The sequence below is a fragment of the Macaca fascicularis genome, chromosome 9 (genome assembly GCF_037993035.2).
Source record: "Macaca fascicularis isolate 582-1 chromosome 9, T2T-MFA8v1.1".
Classification (NCBI taxonomy): Eukaryota; Metazoa; Chordata; class Mammalia; order Primates; family Cercopithecidae; genus Macaca; species Macaca fascicularis.
Window position 1 is genome coordinate 12,935,775 of NC_088383.1, and position 21,503 is coordinate 12,957,277.

The 21,503-nt window shown below is 42.8% G+C and overlaps 1 protein-coding gene across 5 annotated transcripts in view; it reads right to left on the bottom strand.

Annotated features, from left to right (window-relative positions):
- Positions 1-20,986, bottom strand: part of UPF2 (UPF2 regulator of nonsense mediated mRNA decay) — a 131,514-nt gene extending 110,528 nt beyond the window's left edge. For 2 of the 5 annotated variants that reach the window (XR_012417464.1, XM_005564620.4), the window contains exons 1-3: positions 20,482-20,568; positions 12,144-12,526; positions 6,145-6,924 (exon numbers count right to left, since the gene is read on the bottom strand). Coding sequence is in view for 3 of the 5 variants with exons in the window: in XM_005564620.4 (XP_005564677.1) it covers positions 6,145-6,924; positions 12,144-12,508 (1,145 nt within the window). In the remaining 2 variants the exon portion in view is untranslated. Of the gene's footprint in view, positions 1-5,971; positions 6,925-12,143; positions 12,527-20,481; positions 20,569-20,640 lie in introns of those variants that run through there. The other 3 variants (XR_012417465.1, XM_005564621.4, XM_074001016.1) reach the window with 2 other exon arrangements.
- Positions 20,987-21,503: the final 517 nt, after the last annotated feature.

A 21,503-nucleotide genomic window follows, 5' to 3' on the forward strand; every position in this document is an offset into this window, starting at 1 on the left:
CATTATCAGTCAATAATGCCTCGAGAATTATCATTCATAAAAGAAACCTCTGACTTTTTTTTTAAACCATGGGCAGAGGAAAAAGTCTGCATTCTACTTAAATGCTTTTTCCTGAACTTTGTCAACTCACTGCTGTCAGACTAAGCCTGCAATCATGAAGGTACTAAGTCATGGGTGCTGAAGAGAAATTTGTAACCACTTCCATCAATTAGAGAGAAAAAAAGGAATAAAGATACATCAAGATTACTCAAACAAGAATTCTGGCCTACTACCTGAATTCATGATTTCACTATACTGAAAGAAACAAACAAACAAAAAAAATTAGCTGGGCGCGGTGGCGGACGCCTGTAGTCCCAGCTACTCAGGAGGCTGAGGCAGGAGAATGGCATGATCCCGGGAGGCGGAGCTTGCAGTGAGCCGAGATTGCACCACTGTACTCCAGCCTGGGGAACACAGCGAGACTCCATCTCAAAAAAAAAAAAGAAACAAATTCTGTAACATAACTGAGTTATAGCCAATAAAAATTAAATCACTTCTTCATCCAATTAAATGTCCAAAATATACTAACAGGACCTCTACAATATTTCAAAGTACAAAGCATTTCAAAGCATATAAAGAGCACTTAACATTTTAACAGGCAAAAGTCACCAAGAAAGTAAAGCTATTAACTCCAAATAGGCAACTACTACTGAATGATATTTTTAAATTTCTAATAATTGTAACTCACCAGGTCAATCACTTAACCAAAATGTATAATAAAAAATAATATTCAGCTGGGTGTGGTGGATCACGCGTGTAATCCCAGCACTTTGGGAGGCCGAGGCGGGCAGATCACGAGGTCAAGAGATCGAGACCATCCTGGCCAACATGGTGAAAACCCGTCTCTACTAAAAACAAACAAACAAAAAATACAAAATTAAAATTAGCTGGGCGTGGTGGCGCATGCCTGTAATCCCAGTTACTCGGGAGGCTGAGGCAAGAGAATCAGTTGAACCCGGGAGGTGGAGGCTGTGGTGAGCTGACACCACACCATTGCACTCCAGCCTGGGCAACAGAGTGACACTCTATCTCAAAAAAAAAAAAAAAAAAAAAGATATTGGCCAGGCAGAGGCTCATGCCTGTAATCCCAGCACTGTGGGAGGCCCAGGCAGGCGGGTGGCTTGAGCTCAGGAGTTTGGGACCATCCTGGGCAACATGGAGAAATCTCGTCTCCACCAAAAATACAAAAAATTAGCCAAGTATGGTGGCGCGTGCCTATGGTCCAGCTACTCAGGAGGAGGACTGCTTGAGCCGTGAGGTGGAGGCTGCAGTGAGCACTTCAGCCTGCCACTGCACTCCAGCCTGGGTGACAGAGTGAGACCTTGTCTCAAAAAAAAACCAAAATAAAATAATAAAAGATATTGAATAAAAGGTTTAAAGAAATTTAACTACATAGGAATCTTAAATATCAGCTAGCTTAGTTTTCTTGCTTTACCACACTTCAGGGAAACCTTACTGGAAGAACGATTGCCCATTATTTAGTCCTATGATAAAGAAAAACCTCAAAATACCTACTGGGTGAGAGGTGCAGTGGCTCACACTTGTAAACCCACAAGTTTGGGAGGCCATGGCAGGAGAACTGCTTGAACCCAGGAGTTCAAGGCCAGCCTGGACAACAGTGTGAGACCATATCTCTATGTTTACAAAAATTATTTTAAAGGTTGGGGTAGGGGGCAGGCACGGTGGCTTACGCCTATAATCCTAACACTTTGGGAGGCCAAGGCAGGTGGATCATCTGAGGTCAGGAGTTCGAGACCAGCCTGGGCAACATGGCAAAACCCCGTCTCTACTAAAAATACAAAAATTAGCTGGGCGTGGTGGCATGTGCCTATAGTCCCAGCTACTCGGGAGGCTGAGGTGGGAGAATTGCTTGAACCCAGGAGGCGGCGGTTGCAGCGAGCTGAGATCACACCACTGTACTCCAGCCTGGGCAATACAATGAAACCCCGTCTCAAAAAATTAATTAATTTATTTGTTAATTAAAGGTGGGGTAGCACTGAGCACAGTGGCTCACACTTATAATCCCGACACTTTGGAAGGCCAAGGCGGGAGGATCACTTGACCCCAGAAGTTTGAGATCAGCCTGAGCAACACAGGGAGCTCTCTCTCTATAAAAAAATTAAAAAATTAACCAGGCATGGTGGCACGGGCCTGTAGTCTCAGCTACTTGAGAGCGTGAGGTAGGAAGATCCCTTAAAACCCAGGAGGTCAAGGAAGGCTACGCTGAGCCATGATCACACGACTGCACTCTAGCCCAGGTAACAGAGTGAGACCCTGCCACAAAACAAAACAAAACAAAACAAAACAACACACAGCTACTGGATAATGACTGGGAAGGAAAAAATGATCATTTTAGCAGAACACCATAATGTACCCTCGTAGAAGGTAGGAAACTATCATTAGGCCAAGTAGGGATTGTGCATTAATCCTTTCCTCATGTTTTTTTCGCTTAGTCACGTCTCTGCATCTTCACTATAGTGGCTGCTCAAGTTGAAGCGATCCTAAGGCATGAGTGATTTATTAAGCCATATGCCAATTATTTTCTACATGGTGATTAAGATTCACACATCCTCAAATCATTACATCTAAATGGGCAAAGTCTCCCTTGATAAAAAGGCTGTGATGGCCAGGCACGGTGGCAGACGCCTGTAATCCCAGCACTCTGGGAGGCAGAGGCAGGCGGATCACCTGAGGTCAGGAGTTTGAGACCAGCCTGGTCAACATGGTGAAACCCCATCTCTACTAAAAATACAAAAATTAGCTGGGTATAGCGGCACAGGCCTGTAATCCTAGCTACTTGGGAGGCTGAGGTAGGAGAACTGCTTCAACCCGGGAGGCAAAGGTTGCAGTGAGCAAGATCGTGACACTGCATTCCAGCCTGAGAGACAGCACAAGACTCCATCTCTAAATAAATAAATAAATAGGCTGTGACAATGCTAAGGTCAGTTTACACTACATAAGTAAACTTCTCTAATAACTATGGATTAATAGTTCTGTATCAAATGGATAAAAGTTTCTAGGGAAACGCCACAAAGCTGTGTTCTTAACAACATCCTTTTCAAATTTTTATCAATGACTTGAATAATAAAATAGAAGAGCTGCTTATCAAAGCTGAATATGACCAGAAGATAAGTACTAATCAGTTTTTATTTTGAGCCAGGGTCTCTCTCTGTCGCTCAGGCTAGAGTGCAGTGGTACGATCACGGCTTACTGCAGTCTTGACATTTCAGGCTCAAGTGATCCTCCCACCTCAGCCCCCAAGTAGCTGAGACTACAGGCCCGTGCCATCACACCCAGCTAATTTTTATATTTTTTGTAGCAATGGGGTTTCACCATGTTGCCCAGGCTAGTCTCAAACTCCTGGCTCAAGCGATCCTTCTGCCTCAGCCTCCCAAAGTGCTGACATTAGAGGCGTGAGCCACTGCGCCCAGCCAGTACTGTGTATTATTAATATACATGTAATCAATATCCAAAGCATTCATAAAGCTAAAATAATATACCAAAAGCATCTAAATAAAGTTTAATAGAGATAAGCAAGTACACATTTAGGCTTTAAAAACTGTATTTCACTAGTTTAAGGTGAAGAAGAAGTGGCTTGTCAGCAGTTCATATGAGAAATAAAGCTTTAGTGCAAATAAGTTTAACAAAAACCAAAAGAACGACAAGGTAGCTATAAAAACGAAGGCAATTTTAGGTCACAGATAGAAAAGAATGCATCCAAAACAAGTATCCTAAGCATAGTGAAGTGTCTGGAAATCATGGCGCAAACTGAAAGAACTGGAGGTATTTAACATAGAGAAGAGAAAAGGGAAACATCACAGCAGTCTGTGAATATCTGAGATACTGTCATGGGAATAAAAGTGGACACGTATGTCCTCTACCAGTGTTCCCCAAACCATCTGTGGTAAAGGGCCACCTTTCCATCCCCAACCATTGGACACTTCCGTAAAAATATAGTAGGAATACTATGACCATTGAAAACTCCTATAAACCTTGTTTTTGGGGGGGGGGGGCGGGGACGAAGTCTCACTCTTATCCCCCAGGCAGGAGGGCAATGGCGCAATATCAGCTCACTGCAACCTCTGCCTCCCGGGTTCAAGCGATTCTCCTGCCTCAGGCCCCTACAAGTAGCTGGGATTACAGGGGCCTGCCACCATGCCCAGCTAATTTTTGCGTTTTTAGTAGAGATGGGGTTTCACCACGTTGGCCAGGCAGGTCTAGAACTCCTGACCTCAGGCGACACACCCGCCTTGACCTCCCAAAGTGCTGGGATTACAGGTGTGAGCCACCATGCCCAGCCTGAAAATTCCTATAATAATTTCTAAGTGCTCACTCTCACTTTCTGTATTTCATTCATTATGAACAGGTAAAAAGTTCATAGATCTTCTACTTCAAGTACCTGTATTCCATCCATACTAGAAAAAAGAACCAAATCAAAGTGAACCATTTTGTGGTAAGTTAAATTTCCACTAGATGTAACAAAAGAATTCCTAGCCCATAAGTGTTACCAACAGTGCAATGGCACAGACAGAACTGAGCTCCTTTGGGAAGTATTCAGAGGAAAAATAATCTTATCTGTTAGATAATCTATAAAATGTTTTCCTACTTCGGAAAGGTTAATGGATTGGATTAAAACATCATAGAATCTCTTCACTCTCCAAGATTCTGAGTCCAATCAAAAGCAAATACACACACATACACCCTCAAAGTAGCCAAGAACTAATCAATCATTAGCATACTATTAGCATACTTACAAATCATCAGTTATGATATATTAAGTAGAATGTATGAGGAAAGGACTATGAAACTGACAAAGCATATGGAAATCATAATTAGGAAGCCCTCAGTAAGTGAGAAGTATGAATAAAGCACAACCATAATCCTTTTTAGTCCATTACTGATGGTACAAGTACATTCTCAGGTTGCCTCTTCAAAGTTTAAACCAGTCCTCGCAAATCAAAACACAAAACAAGGATAAGCCTTTTTCTTTTTCCTAAAAGAACTATTGATAACACCATTGCCATCTAAAATTCTCACCTCTGAGTGACCTTCAGCCACAAAGATTTAACCACACAGTCTCTACCTTGACCCTGCCCTAACTGTACTACTGGCATACACTATTCCTGTTCAGTCTTCTGGTTAAGTCAATCATCTTCTAGCGGTTAACTACTTAAACCACTCCTCCCCTACCACAGACTTATGAAACTAGAAAAGGATATTCTCCTATACAAATTTCTGATCAACAGTAATTTCAGATTCTCAACCACGCAATATAGTTGTAGAAATATTAAAATAGTTTAATACTCAGCCACGTGCTATGGCTATTACCTTATTTCTACACCCCCTCAGCCCCCCTCCAAATCCATCCTCCACAGAAATTGACCTAATGCCCAGCAACTCCATCAACTTCTAGCTTCCTGTTGCTTCTCAGGTACAAATACTACACACTAGCCTACAATACCTTTTAACAATCAAAATTGGCCCCAAAGTCAGGTCTTTTCACCAATTACCACAGGCACAGTACGTTCCTCATTTAGAATTTTAAATGAATGCCCCAAGGAAGAAGACTCCTACGAATGAGTTTTGAAGTTGCATTTAAGAAATTTTTCATAGCTTATTTTGTGCATTATTTTCCAAAACTCTAATCTGAAATACCACTGGTAATTAATGACTCATTTTCTTAAGAAGAGCAACAGTGACATAAAGAACTTAAAATACAAAACAATGAAAGCAAACCTGTTATAGAGAGAACATTAAAGCACACAGAAAAATATTAGCAGGTAAGTTTAAGTGACAGAAAAGGAAAATTTATCCCTCAATTATTAAGTAGTGTTTAAAATCACAGGAAGAATACACATTCACAAGGTGAAAATCACCATCTACTTGGCAGATTTTTTTTTTAAATCAGAAACAAAATCTATTGTAGACTCACATTAAAACATGAGTACTCAGACTGTTCTACTTTGAAATTTTCCTGGAATGTTAAGAAATCACCTGTAAGGAGCCCTTTTCCATAAGTTCTTTCAGTGGCATGAAGACTTTAAACATTTTTAAGTATGAGCTCCAAAAATAAATTCTCAACTCTGAGAAACATTTGAAAATCACCTGTTTTGTCTCTCAGTATTCTGGAGCTCCCTGTGGTCCCTTTTCAGGTGTTTGGTCAAAGACGTAAAGTACTCTTTTAAAAGATTCTGGAAGGGCTGTTGTTTCTCTGGACTAATTATCTCACTAGGAGGAAAACTCAAATTAAACTTCTCTGCAGCACTCTTTACTTTCCTTGGTACAAGTCCAGCAATATCATCTCCACAATGTCGACAGAAACTAATCACTACAGAGACATGAGTGTGGGACTCCCGATCAGCATTAATAATATTTTTTAGCTGTTCATAGATTAAGGAAAGACCTTCCTTGTCAGTGAAAATCCCAACTATTGTCAATTCTGCAATGAAACGCAAATCGGTTCTTAACTTGGTAATGTTAGGTGTTTTCTCCTCTTTCCTTGCTTCAAAATGTTTTTTCCAGACCTGAAGAAGTGATGGGGCAAAGTCAGCATAACGCTGGTGAAAGAGAGAGCAGAGGTGCACAGCACAGTTCACATCAGAGATTTTCAGTTTTGCTTCCACAATAGAAGCTACAGCTTCTGCAATGTATTTGCTTAAATTTAGGCCATTAAAATCATGGGACAAGGAGTCTCTCTGTTGTTCCGTAATAGTTTTTAGTTTCTTGACAAAAGCAGTATTTTTCTTCAAACTTGAGTCAAGGCGGCTAAAGAAGTTCTCCTCTGGTCGGTTGTCCGGAGCATTTTGGTTTTTGCTACGAAGTTCTTTTCTTAAATGATGTCGTTCCCAAGCTTCCTGATGAAGCTGAACGGATTCTTCTTTTTCTCTATATAAAAACAAACAAATACATAAAATACTCTCTATATTTTGAAGCATTATACACAAATCCCCTACGAGTAAAAAACCAGTGAAAAAAATTATCTAAGTATAATAATCTACAAGATTCAAAAGGCCTTTCACTACTTTTAAAGACATTTTACTGGCCGGGCGTGGTGGCTCATGCCTGTAATCCCAGCACTTTGGGAGACCAAAGCAAACAGATCACCTGAGGTCAGGAGTTCAAGGCCAGCCTGGCCAATATGGTGAAATCCCATCTCTACTAAAAATACAAAAATTAGCTGGGTGTGATGGCGCTCACCTGTAGTCCCAGCTACTCAGGAGGCTGAGGCACAACACTTAAACCCAGGGGACAGAGGTTGCAGTAAGCCAAGAAGGTGCCATTGCACTCTAGCCTGGGCGACAGAGCAAGACTCCGTCTCAAAATAAATAAATAAATAAACACATTTTACTAATGACTTACGCTAACAAGTATTATCTTAATGAGAAGCCCAGTACTGTAGGTTGATAACAAATGTCATAGAGCGGAGGATACTGACTAGATTAAATTAAAAATCATTCTGCCAACTGGCAAGTTAACTAGGTAAGACATATAATGCTACTATGAAAAATATAGTATGTTTGGGAAGGATATAAAATGTGAAACAAATAAAAGCAATGGGCAAAGAGAAAAAAAAAATCCACAAAGAATTCTTTAAAGAATTAGCACTACAAGGCCAGGTATGGTGACTTTGGGAGGCAGCACTTTGGGAGGCAGGTGGATCACCTGAGGTCAGGAGTTTGAGAACAGCTTGGCCAACATGGTGAAACCCCGTCTCTACTAAAAATACAAAAATCAGCTGGGCATGGTGGTGGGCGCCTGTAATCCCAGCTACTTGGGAGGCTGAGGCAGGAGAATTGTTTAAACCTGGGAGTCGGAAGCTGATGCTGCAGTAAGCCAAGATCACGCAACTGCACTCCAACCTGGGCAACAGAGTGAGACTCTGTCTCAAAAAAAAAAAAAAGAATTAGTACTATAAAAGAACGCATTAAAAATGTTTTTGAGGCTGGGCGGTGGCTTCACACTTGTAATCCTAGCACTCTGGGAGGCCGAGTCAGGCAGATCACAAGGTCAGGAGATCGACACATCCTGGCTAACATGGTGAAACCTCATCTCTACTAAAAACAACAAAAAATTAGCAAGGCATGGTGGCACGCGCCTGTAGTCCCAGCTACTCGGGAGGCTGAGGCAGGAGAATCACTTGAACTCAGGAGGCAGAGGTTGCTATGAGCCAAGATCATGCCACTGCACTCCAGCCTGTGCAACAGAGTGAGACTCTATCTCAAAAAAAAAAAAAGTTTTGAAATGTTAGATATTGTTTTTCCATACTCAGCACATTAGCCAAACCTTTAACAAACTACCTTGCCAGGTTTGGACTCTTAAAAATTCAAGTGATTTAGAAAATTTGGAAAGGAACCAGAAGACAACTATCAAATAAGAAACTTTAAATAAAAAGCTAGTAGACTCAGTTTATACTGAAAAAAATAACTAAAAACAAATATACCTATTTTTCCTCTAAAAAGACAGAACAATTTAAATTGCAGAAGTAATAAAATAGGCAGGAGTGAGGGGTGACAAACAATATGATTTTGAAGTTTATTGAAGTTTTTGAGATAACAAAATATATAACTTAAATCTCCCCTTTGGGAAGCTGAGGTGGGAGGAGCCCAGGAGTTAAGATCAGACTGGGCAACAGAGTGAGACCCAATCTCTACAAAAAATTTAAAAAATTAGCTGGACGTGGTGGCACAGGCCTGTAGTCCCAGTTACTTGGGAGGCTGAGACGGGAGGATCGCTTGAGCCAGGGAGGTTGAAGCTGCAGTGAGTCATGATCACACCATAGCTCTCCACCCTAGGTGACAGAGTGAGGCCCTGTCTCAAAAAATTATACACATATCTATAAATCTCTAAAAAAGTAGATTTTCATCTTTCTGAGATAATCACCCCTGAGTTACAAGATAATTACTTGATTTTTCCACTAAAAACTACAATATATTAACAGAAAGGTGGCCTCTATCACTGATAACATGGACAGTTGAGTATCTCTTTGAAGTCTCCCAGCAACACACAAATACAAAATGAGCAGTGAAAGTACATTTTAAGAAAGTATGTACAAGGCCGGGTGTGGTGGCTCACGCCTGTAATCCCAGCACTTTGGGAAGCCAAGATGGGTGGATCACCTGAGGTCTGGAGTTCGAGATCAGCATGACCAACATGGAGAAACCCCATCTCTACTAAAAATACAAAAATTAGCTGGGTGTGGTGGCACATGCCTGTAGTCACAGCTACTCAGGAAGCTGAGGCAGGAGAATGGCTTCAACCGGGAGGTGGAGGTTGGGGTGAGCCGAGATCGTGCCATTGTATTCAGCCTGGGCAACAAGAGCAAAACTCTCTCAAAAAAGAAAGAAAGAAAAGAAAGTACGTACATACATTAAATAACTCAATTTTCAGCTGCACTGAAAACACTTTAAGATGTATAATGAAGTTTTTATGGGTAAATGCTATGATGCTTTAAAATACTCCAGGGGGAGAAAGTGTGTAATTATTGATGCTAGGTAGATGAGGGACTAGTTCACTATACTCCTCTATTTTTGCATATATCTGAAATTTCCCCAGGAGCTCAGGAGTTCAAGACCAGCCTGGGCAACACAGCAAAACCCCGTCTCTACAAAAAATACAAAAATTAACCAAGCGTAGTGGTATGCATCTGTAGTCCCAGCTACTCAGGAGGCTGAGGTGGGAGGATCGCTTGAGCCCAGGAGGCACAGACTGCAGTGAGCTGAGACCGGGCCACTGTACTCCAGCCTGGGCGATAGAGCAAACCCTGTCTCAAAAAAAAAAAAAATCTCTCAAGAATCATGGTTCTGAATATTCCAAAACTAGGCACTACTATAGTCTTGCAGACCTAAGGCTTCTGTTCCTTATTAAAAGTAGAGGTCCTGGCCAGGACTGGTGGCACAAGCCTGTAATGACAGATACTCAGGAGGCTGAGGCAGGAGGAATCACTTGAGCCCAGGAGTTGGAGGCTGCAGTACGTTATGATGGAACCTGAGAACAGCCACTGCACTCCAGCCTGGGTAACAACACAGCAATGCCCCCATCACCCCCACAAAAAAGGGAAGAAAGCAGAAGTTCTAAAGAACAACTCTGAGAAGAAAGGTGGCTGTTCTAGAGATCTATACAAAATCGTGCTTGCAAAAAGCTTTTTAAATTATATATCTGGCCACACACAGTGGTGTACATCTGTAGTTCCGGCTACTAGGGAGGCTGTAGTGGGAGGATCGCTTGAGCTCAGCAATTACAGACTTAGACAAAATAGCAAGACATCATTTCCAAAAAATGATTATTTTAGGCCAGACATGGTGGCTCATGCCTATAATCCCAAAATTTTGGGAGGCTGAGGCAGGAGGACTTCTTGAGTCCAAGAGTTCAAGACCAGCCTGGGCAACACGGTGAAACTCTATCTACAAAAAGTACAAAAATACCCAGGTGTGGTAGCATGCACCTGTAGTCCCCACTATCAAGGAGGATGTGGTGGGAGAATGGCTTGAGCCTGGGAGGTCAAGGCTGCAGTGAGCTGCCGTCACACCACTACACTCCAGCCTGGCTGGAGTTTGTTGAGCTCTTATTATGTTACCAGGCACTGTAAAAATACATTAGCAAATATCCCTAACACAGTACCAATGAAGTTAAATTCTACGAGCCTCATTTTAGAGATCCACAAAATGAAGCTTAAAAAAGGTAAGTTGCCCTCTTAAATTTAAAAAAAAATTTTTAATTAAAAAATAAATAAGTTATATATTATTCTTTCCCTTATTTTTCTTCACATAGACAGGGTCTCACTATATTGCCCAGGCTGGTCTTGAACTTCTGGGCTCAACCAATCCTCCTGCCTCAGCCTCCCAAAGTGCTGGGTTTACAGGCGTGAACCACCATGCCTGGCCTAATAAGTTTCATATTTAGAGAAGAGCTTAAGCTATTCAACAAAGTTACTGCTGATGCATCTCTGGTGTTTTTCCTCTAAGAACTACATTTTTCACTAGTTTATTATTTACTTGCACAGATTTACAAGGTTAAAAATAGATTTAAATAAAGATAAGAATGGAAAGCATTGTGGAATTGTGCTTAATGAATAGTCAAAAGTTTTAAAGTCAGGCCAACCTAGCTTTAAATCCCAACAGCTCTACTATTTGCTGTGACCTTAAGCAACTTACCGTCCTTAAACTTCATTTTATTAATCTGTGAAATGAGGATCATAAAACTTACTTCACTGAGATTGTCCTAAGGATAGATGCTAATATATTCTGTACAAGGCCTGATACATAAGAACTCAAGAAACAGAGGCCAACTGAAGGTTTTCAATTTTTTTAAAAAATGGAGTATTATCATACCACGAAAAAAAGTTTTTGTTTTATTTATTTTATTATTATTTTTTGAGATGCAGTCTTGCTCTGTCGCCCCAGCAGGAATGCAGCAGCACAAACTTGGCTCACTGCACCCTCCACCTCCTAGGTTCAGGCGATTCTCCTACCTCAGCCTCCTGAGTAACTGGACGACAAGCGCGCGCCACCATGCCTAATTTTGTATGAAAAAAAGTCTTAAAAAATAAACAGCTGGGCGTGGTGGCTCACACCTGTAATCCCAGCACTTTAGTAGGCTGAGACGGATGAACACCTGAGGTCAGGAGTTCAAGATTAGCCTGGCCAACACGGTGAAACCCCATCTCTACAAAAATACAAAAATTAGCCGGGCATGATGGCAGGTGCCTGTAATCCCAGCTACTCGGGAGGCTGAGGCAGAAGAATCACTTGAACCCAGGAGGCAAAGGTTGCAGTGAGCCGAGATCGTGCCATTGCACTCCAGTCTGGGCGACTAAGCAAAATTCCATCTCAAAATAAATAAATAAATAAATAAAATTTAAAACAAAACACAGATTACCCAAGACCTCGAATAGTACTCATTAAAGATTGTTACTATTATTTAATTTGAATAATTAACATACCTTTAGCATACCCCTAGTCAGTGAAATTAACCTAACAAGTAAATTAAGATACTCCCAATTCTTAAAGAGCTGCACCCAGGACGCTACATTTCAAATAATGTTTTTTTCCCAAAAATTTCCAATCTTCCCATTCCCTCACATCAATAAATACAATCAACTGCCTTACTTCATCTGAGCAGCTGCTTCTTCTTCTTGCTGACGTTTGGCCTGCTCTTCTTGCTTCTTTCTCTCTTCCTCTTGATGTTTCTTTTTTTCTTCCTCTTCTTTTTTCTTTGATTCTTCCTCTGCCTTCACCTTTTCTTCATCTTTTTTCTTGCGTTCCTTGTCTTCCTTTTTTCTCTTATCATCTTCCAGTCTCTTCTTCTTGTCTTCAGGGGCCTTGCTGACCTCCTTCTTGGCAGTGAGCTTGGTATCGTCTTTTGGCCTCTCCTTGCTGCTCACTGGCCGCCTTTCACTGCAGTCTTTTTCCTTGTTATTTGGTAAAGAGTCTTTTTCTTCCATAGTTGCTGGCTTTTTACGCTCAGCTGGCATTATGTGACCCAGGACAATCTGTAAGAGGGAAACGATGTCAGTACCATAGATGCAGTGACTTTTTTAAATGATATGACACTATTTTTTAAACAGAACATATTAATACAACTTGGCAATTGTAAAAGAGTAAATGTGGGCATGTAAAATGAATACTATTTCTGTAACAAAATAAGTTATTGCTCACATTTCTCATCCTATCATTATTAGTTATGCCCATGTCTAAGTACTTGTTTTTTACTTTTAATAAGGAAAAATCCAAGCCCAAACAAAAGTAGAGAGCATAATATAAGGAACCTCCACGTACCCATCACTCAGATTCAGCCACTATCAACTCCAAAACAATATGTCATTTAATTGTAAATACTTCAGAATATATCTGTGAACATTTTGAGTCAGCTTTAACCCTAGCATTTGACAACCATGAAAGATGGTGGTTCACTATTTCATATAATATTCAATCTCAGTATTTCAGCTGAGAAAGGAAACAAAAACAAGCCCTTGCCTCCTATATGTCAACAGACAAAACAGAACAGCGGACTCACAAATCTCACTTCATTGCTCTAACCTTATCACCAAACTTTCAGATACAAAAACTGTTAACTATCTCAAATTAAACTAGACTTCTAACTTCTTCACCTATATTAGTCAAAGTTAATTTATAAATAAACATGAACATAAAATCCGTATGTTCCGTGCTATATCTGCCAAAACAGAGTAGTTATTAGCCCAGGGTTTCTAAAGTTCAGCACCACTGACAGTTTGGGCAAAATACTTCTTTGGTTTTAGAGGGAAGGGGCCACCATGTGCTCAGTAGGAGGTTTAGCAGTGTCCCTGCCTGCTATGCAGTGCATACAAGTAGCTCCTCCCTCATTTTGACAACCAAATATAACTCCAGACATTGCTAAATATCCTTTGGAGACAAAATTATCACCCCAAAACTGCTGCACTAGTCATATGTGGTTACTTAAATGTAAATTAATCAAAATTAAATAAAATGTGAAATTCAGTTCTTCAGTTAGTATCTGTATTTCAAGTGCTCAATTCCACATGTAGCTAAATGGCTTCCATACATAGCAGGACAGATACAGAGCATTTCCACAGAAAGCTCTATTGGATAGCACTGGCCTATAGTACAGGCTTACAGTTAACTGAAAGTAACTGTGGAACAAAAAACTGTACTTTTCAGGAAAATTCTTAATTTTTCTTTTCTAAAAATGTATTTCTCTACTCAGAACTAGTTGTCTAATTTCTTTTAGGCACAGTGTTTCACATTTTAACTCCTAAATTATCTAAGAGTTGTATATAAGAAAATCAAAATTCGGTCGGGCACAGTGGCTCACGCCTATAATATCAGCATTTTGGGAGGCCGAGGTGGGCAGATCACCTGAGGTCTAGAGTTCAAGACCAGCCTGACCAACATGGAGAAACCACGTCTCTACTAAAAATACAAAACTAGACGGGTATGGTGGCGCATGCCTGTAATCCCAGCTACTCGGGAGGCTGAGGCAGGAGAATCGCTTGAACCTGGGAGGCGGAGGTTGTAGTGAGCCGAGATCCCGCCATTGCACTTCAGCCTGGGCAACAAGAGCAAAACTCTGTCTCAAGAAAAAAAAGAAAATCAAAATTCTATTTTAGAAGTAGAAAATTACCTAAATTTATTAGTTTTTTTGTTTTCTTTTTGAGACAGGGTCTCACTTTGTCACCCAAGCTAGAGCGTGGCAGCACGATCACAGCTCACTAAAGTCTCGACCTCCTGGGCTCAAGTGACCCACCTGCCTCAGCCCCCCAAGTAGCTGGGCCAGCAGGTGCTCAACACCACATCCAGATAATTGTAGTTTTAGTAGAGATGGGATTTCCCCATGTTGACCAGGCTGGTCTCGAACTCCTGAGTTTAAGTGATCCATCCATCTGCACCTCCCAAAATGCTGGGATTACAGGCATGAGCCATTGTATTTTTGAGCTTCAGTGTTTGTTTTTTCTTTTTTCTTTATTTGTTTTTTGTTTTTGTTTTTGTGTTTTTTTTTTTTTTTTTGAGTCTCACTCTGTTGCCTAGGCTGGAGTGCAGTGGCACGATCTCACCTCACTGCAACCTCCACCTCCCGGGTTTAAGCGATGCTCCCACCTCAGCCTCCCAAGTAGCTGAGATTATAAGCGTGTACCACCACACTCAGCTAATTTTTGTATTTTTAGTAAAGACGGGTTTCACTATATTGGCCAGGCTGATTGAATTCTTGACCTCAAGTGATCCATCTGCTTTGGCCTCCCAAAGTGCTGGGATTACAAGCATGAGCCTCAGCGCCCGGCCACCCCTTATTTTTTTTTTTTATTAAAAGCAATAGTATCCTTAAATATTTTCAAATATAGGTTTTAAATTACAGCACTTAAAACTAGGTTACCAAAAAAAGCATTTGCAATATTGACATTTTTTAAAGACAAAAATACTTTACTTCAGTGCTCTAATAAAATGTTAATACCACAGAAAGCAACCTAGGCCAATGGAAACGCTTTAATTTTTGCAGGTACATGCCACAGCCTATACCTTATCATAGCTACCTTTTCCTTCTATTTTTTCTTTTACTCCGTCATTGCTCTCCACTCCCTTGTTCCATGCATTTATTTTGATAGTGACACCTAAAAGCTTTAGCTAACCCCACTGGTAAAACTCAGAACAACAAAAAAGCTGTTGGTCCTATTTTTAAAATCGTCATTAGGGGCTGGGCGCAGTGGTTCATGCCTGTAATCCCAGCAATTTGGGACGCCAAGGTGGCCGGATCACCTGAAGTCAGGAGTTCGAGACCAGCCTGGCCAACATGGTGAAACCCCATCTCTACTGAAAATACAAAAATTAGCTGGGCGTGGTAGCAGGCACCTGTAATCCCAGCTACTGGGGAGACTGAGGGAGAACTGCTTGAACCCAGAAAGCAGAGGTTGCAGTGAGCTGAGATCGTGCCACTGCACTCCAGCATGGGCGACAGAGTGAGATTCCATCACACACACACACACACACACACACACACACACACACACAAAAAATACCTTTAATATATGAAAAAGCAGGCTGGGCACCATGGCTCATTCCTGTAATCCAAGCACTTTGGGAGGCCAAGGCAGGAGGATCACTTGAGGTCAGGAGTTCAAGACCAGCCTGGCCAACATGGTGAAGTCCGTCTCTACTAAATATACAAAAATTAACCAGGCATGGTGGAGGGCGCCCGTAATCCCAGCTACTCAGGAAGCTGAAGCAAGAGAATCACTTGAACCCGGGAGGCGGAGGCTGCAGTGAGCCAGATAGTGCCACTGCATTTCAGCCTGGGCGACAGACAGAGACTCCGTCTCAAAAAAAAAAAAAAGCAACAACAACAAAAAATGAAAAAGCATTCTTTCTACACCAAGACAACATTAGCATTTATATTATCTATTTTTTAATTTAAAAAAAAAACCGTTTTAATAAAATAGAGACAAGGTCTCAGTATGTTGCCCTGGCTGGTCTCACACTTCTGGGCGCAAGGGATTCTCCCACCTCTGCCTTCCAAACTGCTAGGATTACAGATATGAGGCACTACACCTGGCCAGCATTTATATTATCTACAAGTGTAGTTATTGATTCTTATACATTTTCAATTAAATATCCAACTTTAATGTGAAAATATCATGCTGCCGGGCGCGGTGGCTCAAGCCTGTAATCCCAGCGCTTTGGGAGGCCGAGACGGGCAGATCATGAGGTCAGGAGATCAAGACCATCCTGGCTAACACGGTGAAACCCCGTCTCTACTAAAAAATACAAAAAATTAGCCGGGCGAGGTGGCAGGCACCTGTAGTCCCAGCTACACAGGAGGCTGAGGCAGGAGAACGGCGTAAACCCGGGAGGCGGAGCTTGCAGTGAGCTGAGATTCGGCCACTGCACTCCAGCCCGGGCGACAGAGTGAGACTCTGTCTCAAAAAAAAAAAAAAAAAAAAAAGAAAAGAAAATATCACGCCCTTAAACCAAGCAAACTTTCAAAGAGACTATAATACTAATACTTACTACTCATGGTACCATACTAAACATTTTACATACATTATCTCATTTAATACTAAAATCTTTATGAGGTAGGTATTATTTTCGCTATTTTATAAATGAGTAAACTGAGACTTGACCAAGTAACTTGACCAAGGCCTGCACAGCTGGTGACAGAATGGGAATCTGAACCCATTCTCTGAACCAAAGAATCCTAAGAGTACCAAATTGCGAGATGGAAGATTTGTTTGTAAATACTGACTATGGCAAACCATAGAATTATGAATCTCAAGAGTAGAAAGAATCCTTCATAGTGGTTAAGCAGTTCTTACACAATGTTTTTAACTTTTAGCAGACTCTGGCTGAAACATACGGGGACAACTTAATATCTAAGGTAATAACATGATCTTATTGAGGGATATTAATCATTAAGTGAAAAAAAGTTTATATAGATTTCACATTTTCTGATGTGATACATCAACAAGTAACATTTCAGGACCATAGGAAACTACAAAGAATGACATCAGAACTTACAATTCATGTCTCTCTTTTTTTTTTTTTTTTTGAGATGGAGTCTCACTCTGTTGCCAGGCTGGAGTGTAGTGGCGCGATCTCGGCTCACCGCAACATCTGCCACCCAGGTTCAAGCCATTCTCCTGCCTCAGCCTCCCGAGTAGCTGGGATTACAGGTGCGCATCACCATGCCCGGCTAATTTTGTATTTTTAGTAGAGAAGGGGTTTCTCCATGTTGGTCAGGCTGGTCTCATAAACTCCTGACCTCAGGTGATCCACCCACCTTGGCGTCCCAAAGTTCTGGGATTATAAGCATGAGTCACCATGGCTGGCCTCATGTCTCATTTCTAAAGATAAAATCTTAAATTCTTCAAAGAAAAGATTAAGAAATTCATCTAGTATTTGACAAATTCACAAAGGTCATCATTTATTAGTTCAACAAAGTCCCAAACTTTTATGACTCTTTAATAAGATTCATTTGTTAATTAAATTTTAAGTATTTACTATATAAAATAAAGCTACAGTAGGCGTTCAAGAATTAGACTCGGGGCCAGGCATAGTGGCTCATGCCTGTAATCCCAGCACTTTGGGAGGCTGAGGCAGGCAGATCACGAGGTCAAGAGATGGAGACCATCTTGGCCAACAACATGGTGAGAGCCCGTCTCTACTAAAAATACCAAAATTAACTGGGTGTGGTGGCACACGCCTGTAGTCCCAGCGACTCAGGAGGCTGAGGCAGGAGAATCACTTGAACCCAGGAGGTGGAGGTTGCAGTGAGCCGAGATGGCACCACTGCACTCCAGCCTGGCGACAGAGCGAGACTCTGTCTCAAGAAAAAAAAAAATAGGAATAGACTCTACCCTAGAGCATAATAAAACAGATTCTCCATAACCCATAAGTCCTGATACTGGTATCTTCTTTCAATCACTTCATCCTCACATTACAAGCATACACCCAAAGTATACTTGGAACTAAATTTCCGTAAACAAAAAAATAAGACAAAAATCTAAAAGTTCACGAAGAGGCAGCAATGCAACTTGTGAAAACAACATACATGGGCTTGGAAGTCGATAGATTTTAAATCTGCCTCCCAACTCTGCAGCCTGATAGCTACAGAAATCAGGCAACAACTTCTCTGAGTCCACGTATTTATCAATAAGAAGGATATACTGCTATCTATCTTGTAAAGTTCTTAAAATTCTAGCATAGTAACTAGCACGAGGGAGGCATTAATAAATGTTCGCTCACAAAGAACACTGAGAAGTTCAGCATACAATGAGAGATTTGTAAAGTCAAATAAAGACTATTAGATTTTATCTACTTCTATCCTCAATTTTTACATTCCAAGGACAGCAGCAGAGTCACCTACCCAAGATTACACAGATAGTTTCCATGGCTGGATCAACACTCACTACCCAGTACTCTTTTTCACTACCTACACTAAAACGAATAAAATATACAAACACCATGATTCACCTCAAAACACGTTTGTTTTATGTCCACTTAAGAAACTGAGCACTGGCCGGGCGCGGTGGCTCAAGCCTGTAATCCCAGCACTTTGGGAGGCCGAGACGGGCGGATCACAAGGTCAGGAGATCGAGACCATCCTGGTTAACACGGTGAAACCCCGTCTCTACTAAAAAATACAAAAAACTAGCGGGGTGAGGTGGCAGGCGCCTGTAGTCCCAGCTACTCGGGAGGCTGAGCCAGGAGAATGGCGTAAAGCCGGGAGGCGGAGCTTGCAGTGAGCTGAGATCTGGCCACTGCACTCCAGCCTGGGCAACAGAGCTAGACTCCGTCTCAAAAAAAAAAAAAAAAGAAAAGAAACTGAGCACTAAGTGATATTTAATAAAATACTAAAATTCTTATTTCAATAACTTCAAGCTTTAACAGCCAAACTTGTCATCTAAAGTGTTTCCAAAAGTTTTTCTAGTCCAAACTACAATTTTAAAAAGGTCCTTTCTCAAGATAGTAACAAGAAAAAATCGTGATCTTTTCGCTGGAATCCGATTAGCTGTTACAAATTAGTTTGCTGAATACAATTTATATTCAGACTACCCTTAAAAGGAAACCATGCTTTAAAACCACCTTCCTAGCTCCCAAAATAGTGTCCTGTCACTTGAACTGTATATTTTATTTGGTATTCTAAATATATTCTGAACTCCCAAAAGAAAGTAAAACTAATTTACTAGTAAAAGTACCAGTGGAGTGTACTGGGGGGAAGAGGGCACAAAAGGGGGTGTTTCCTTTTTAAAGATATTCCCTTGCAAAGTACCATATGGGTTATGTATGAAATCCCAATCAGAGTGCTCCGAAAATACTCCAGAGTGAGAGAATGCTGTTTCACCTTTCAATTCTTAGTCAAAATGTTGTAAGGACAGAACAGCACAGGAACACTCTCTCTCAGTTTCTGACTTTATTTTTTAAAGAACATCCTTAGTATAAAGGACGTTTAGTTAAGAATTGTTAGAAATTGTCCCAGCTCACAAATGAGGAGACTGACGATGTTAAGGAACACCTAAGAACTATGGAAATGAGATAAAGCGTCAGCGAGCGTTTCACTTTGATCTGATGCATCACTTCGTGTCGTGTAAGTCCTCCAAGAAGAGCAAGGCAACTGAAGGTCCGATCACCCCAGAGTGGACCCAGCTGGCTCTGCTCTGCCAACCTGGGGACCAAATATCCTGTGGTCACTTCCTTAGTCCAACAGTCCTAGCAAGAAGAGAGTGCCTGGAGTCTTGAAGGGGTGAAGGCAAAGTGAAGAATAACCAGCCTATGTGATTAAAAGGAAGTCAACCAAACAGCCCATGCCCACCATCCCCAGATACACCCCAAGCCCCTTCGCCTACACACACCTCTCCTACAAACCCCTGCTCTGGTGGTGTGGCAACGTCTACACCCACCACACCACTTCCCCGCCACAACTCCCCTTCCCACAGGTATCCACGGTCACCTTCGCAGACCATCGCTGCCCCAACCCCAACTTCTCGCCCCACACTCCCTCGCCACAGAAGCCTCCCCGGCCGGTCTCCCCACTCCGCAGCCTCCCACACACGCGCCCTCCCCACTTCCTCGCCCTCGCTTCCCTCCCGGCTCTCGAGGAGCTTCCCCCGACCTCCCCTCGCTCTCCTCCACGCCCCCGAACACCTTCGCCCCTCCACCGCGGGCTCCCCGCCTCCAGCCCCGAGGCCCGGCCCAGGCATGTGGGGCAGGCACCTCCTCCACCGCCCCCCATGCCCGGCCCGGCCCGGGGGCTCCCGCGTTGATGGGAGCCTCGGAGAGAGGGGGTCTGAGAAGAACGACGCCGGACCCGCGGTCCCTCCACTGCTCGCCGACCCCGGAGAGCTAGAGTGCGGAGTCGCCTCTGGGGTCCCCCAGGGAGTAGGACTCTAGGCCGGTGCCCCCCAGCCCCGTTTCTTCCCGATCGTTGGAGCGGAGGGGAAGGAGGATCCCCGGGACTCACCTCGAGCCTGTTGTCAACATTAGCCCCGGGTTTCCCAGCACCAACTCCAGCGCTCGGGCTCTCCCCTCCCCTCCCCCCACCTATCTCGCAGCCGAGGGCCCGCCTTCCCTTAGCTCCCCCTCCTCCCTCCGCCCGCCGGCCCTCCCGCCCGCCACTCACCAGCGCGGCCGGGCTGAGAGTGGGGGCGGGGCGGAAGGAGGCGAGAGGGAAAAGGCCGTCCGCGCGACTGCCCGATTAAAAACAGTCCTGATCGCCCTCCCCGCGGCATGCCGATGCCCTCAGCTTGACTCTGGGGTGGCGGGTCCGAGGCAAAGGCTCATATAAGTGCCACCCACTTAATGGCTCTTCCAAATTCCCCAGTCGATGAGAAGAGCGAATTTTTCAGACAGGTAATGCGTAAGGTAGCCACTACCAGCACCTCAAGCCAGGGCCCCAGCGGAGAGGTGGAGTGTTCCGAGGACCCGAGGCAGGAAGTGGATTGGTCGCCAGGAAAGGGAAAGCGCCTGAATTGGAGCTGCGCAGGCGCAAGCACTTCGCGGGGGATGGGGGTGGGAAGCGCGAATGGGGCGGGGCGGAGCTCACGGGAGGCGAGGAAGGGTGGTGGAATAGTGGGAGGGTTACGGAGCGCCATTAAGGACAAGCCTGGGCACGTGATTCTCCTGGGAGTTTCCTGGTGCGAACGTAAGGAAGAGGTCTAAGAAGAGAAAGTTTGATTGGACTAATTCGAGGGGAGACGTTGAAGATTTAGAAAATTGGAAACTGGAGAAACTAAAGCATATGGCTGGTTTGGGAGGTGGGAGTCGCTTAGGAATGGGTCTAGTTTTAAGAATGCCCTAGAAGACATCAAAAGTCCCGCGGGGGGATTTCTGTAGCAGTTGTAGGTGTTCGACGTAAAAACCACCCAGGGCGAAGACGAATCAAGGCTTTTTCCATACACTTCTTAGAAAACACCCAGTTCTAACAAGCAAATTTTTATTACAGTGGAAAGACCTCCCTGAGTTATCAAATCACCCATTTATAAA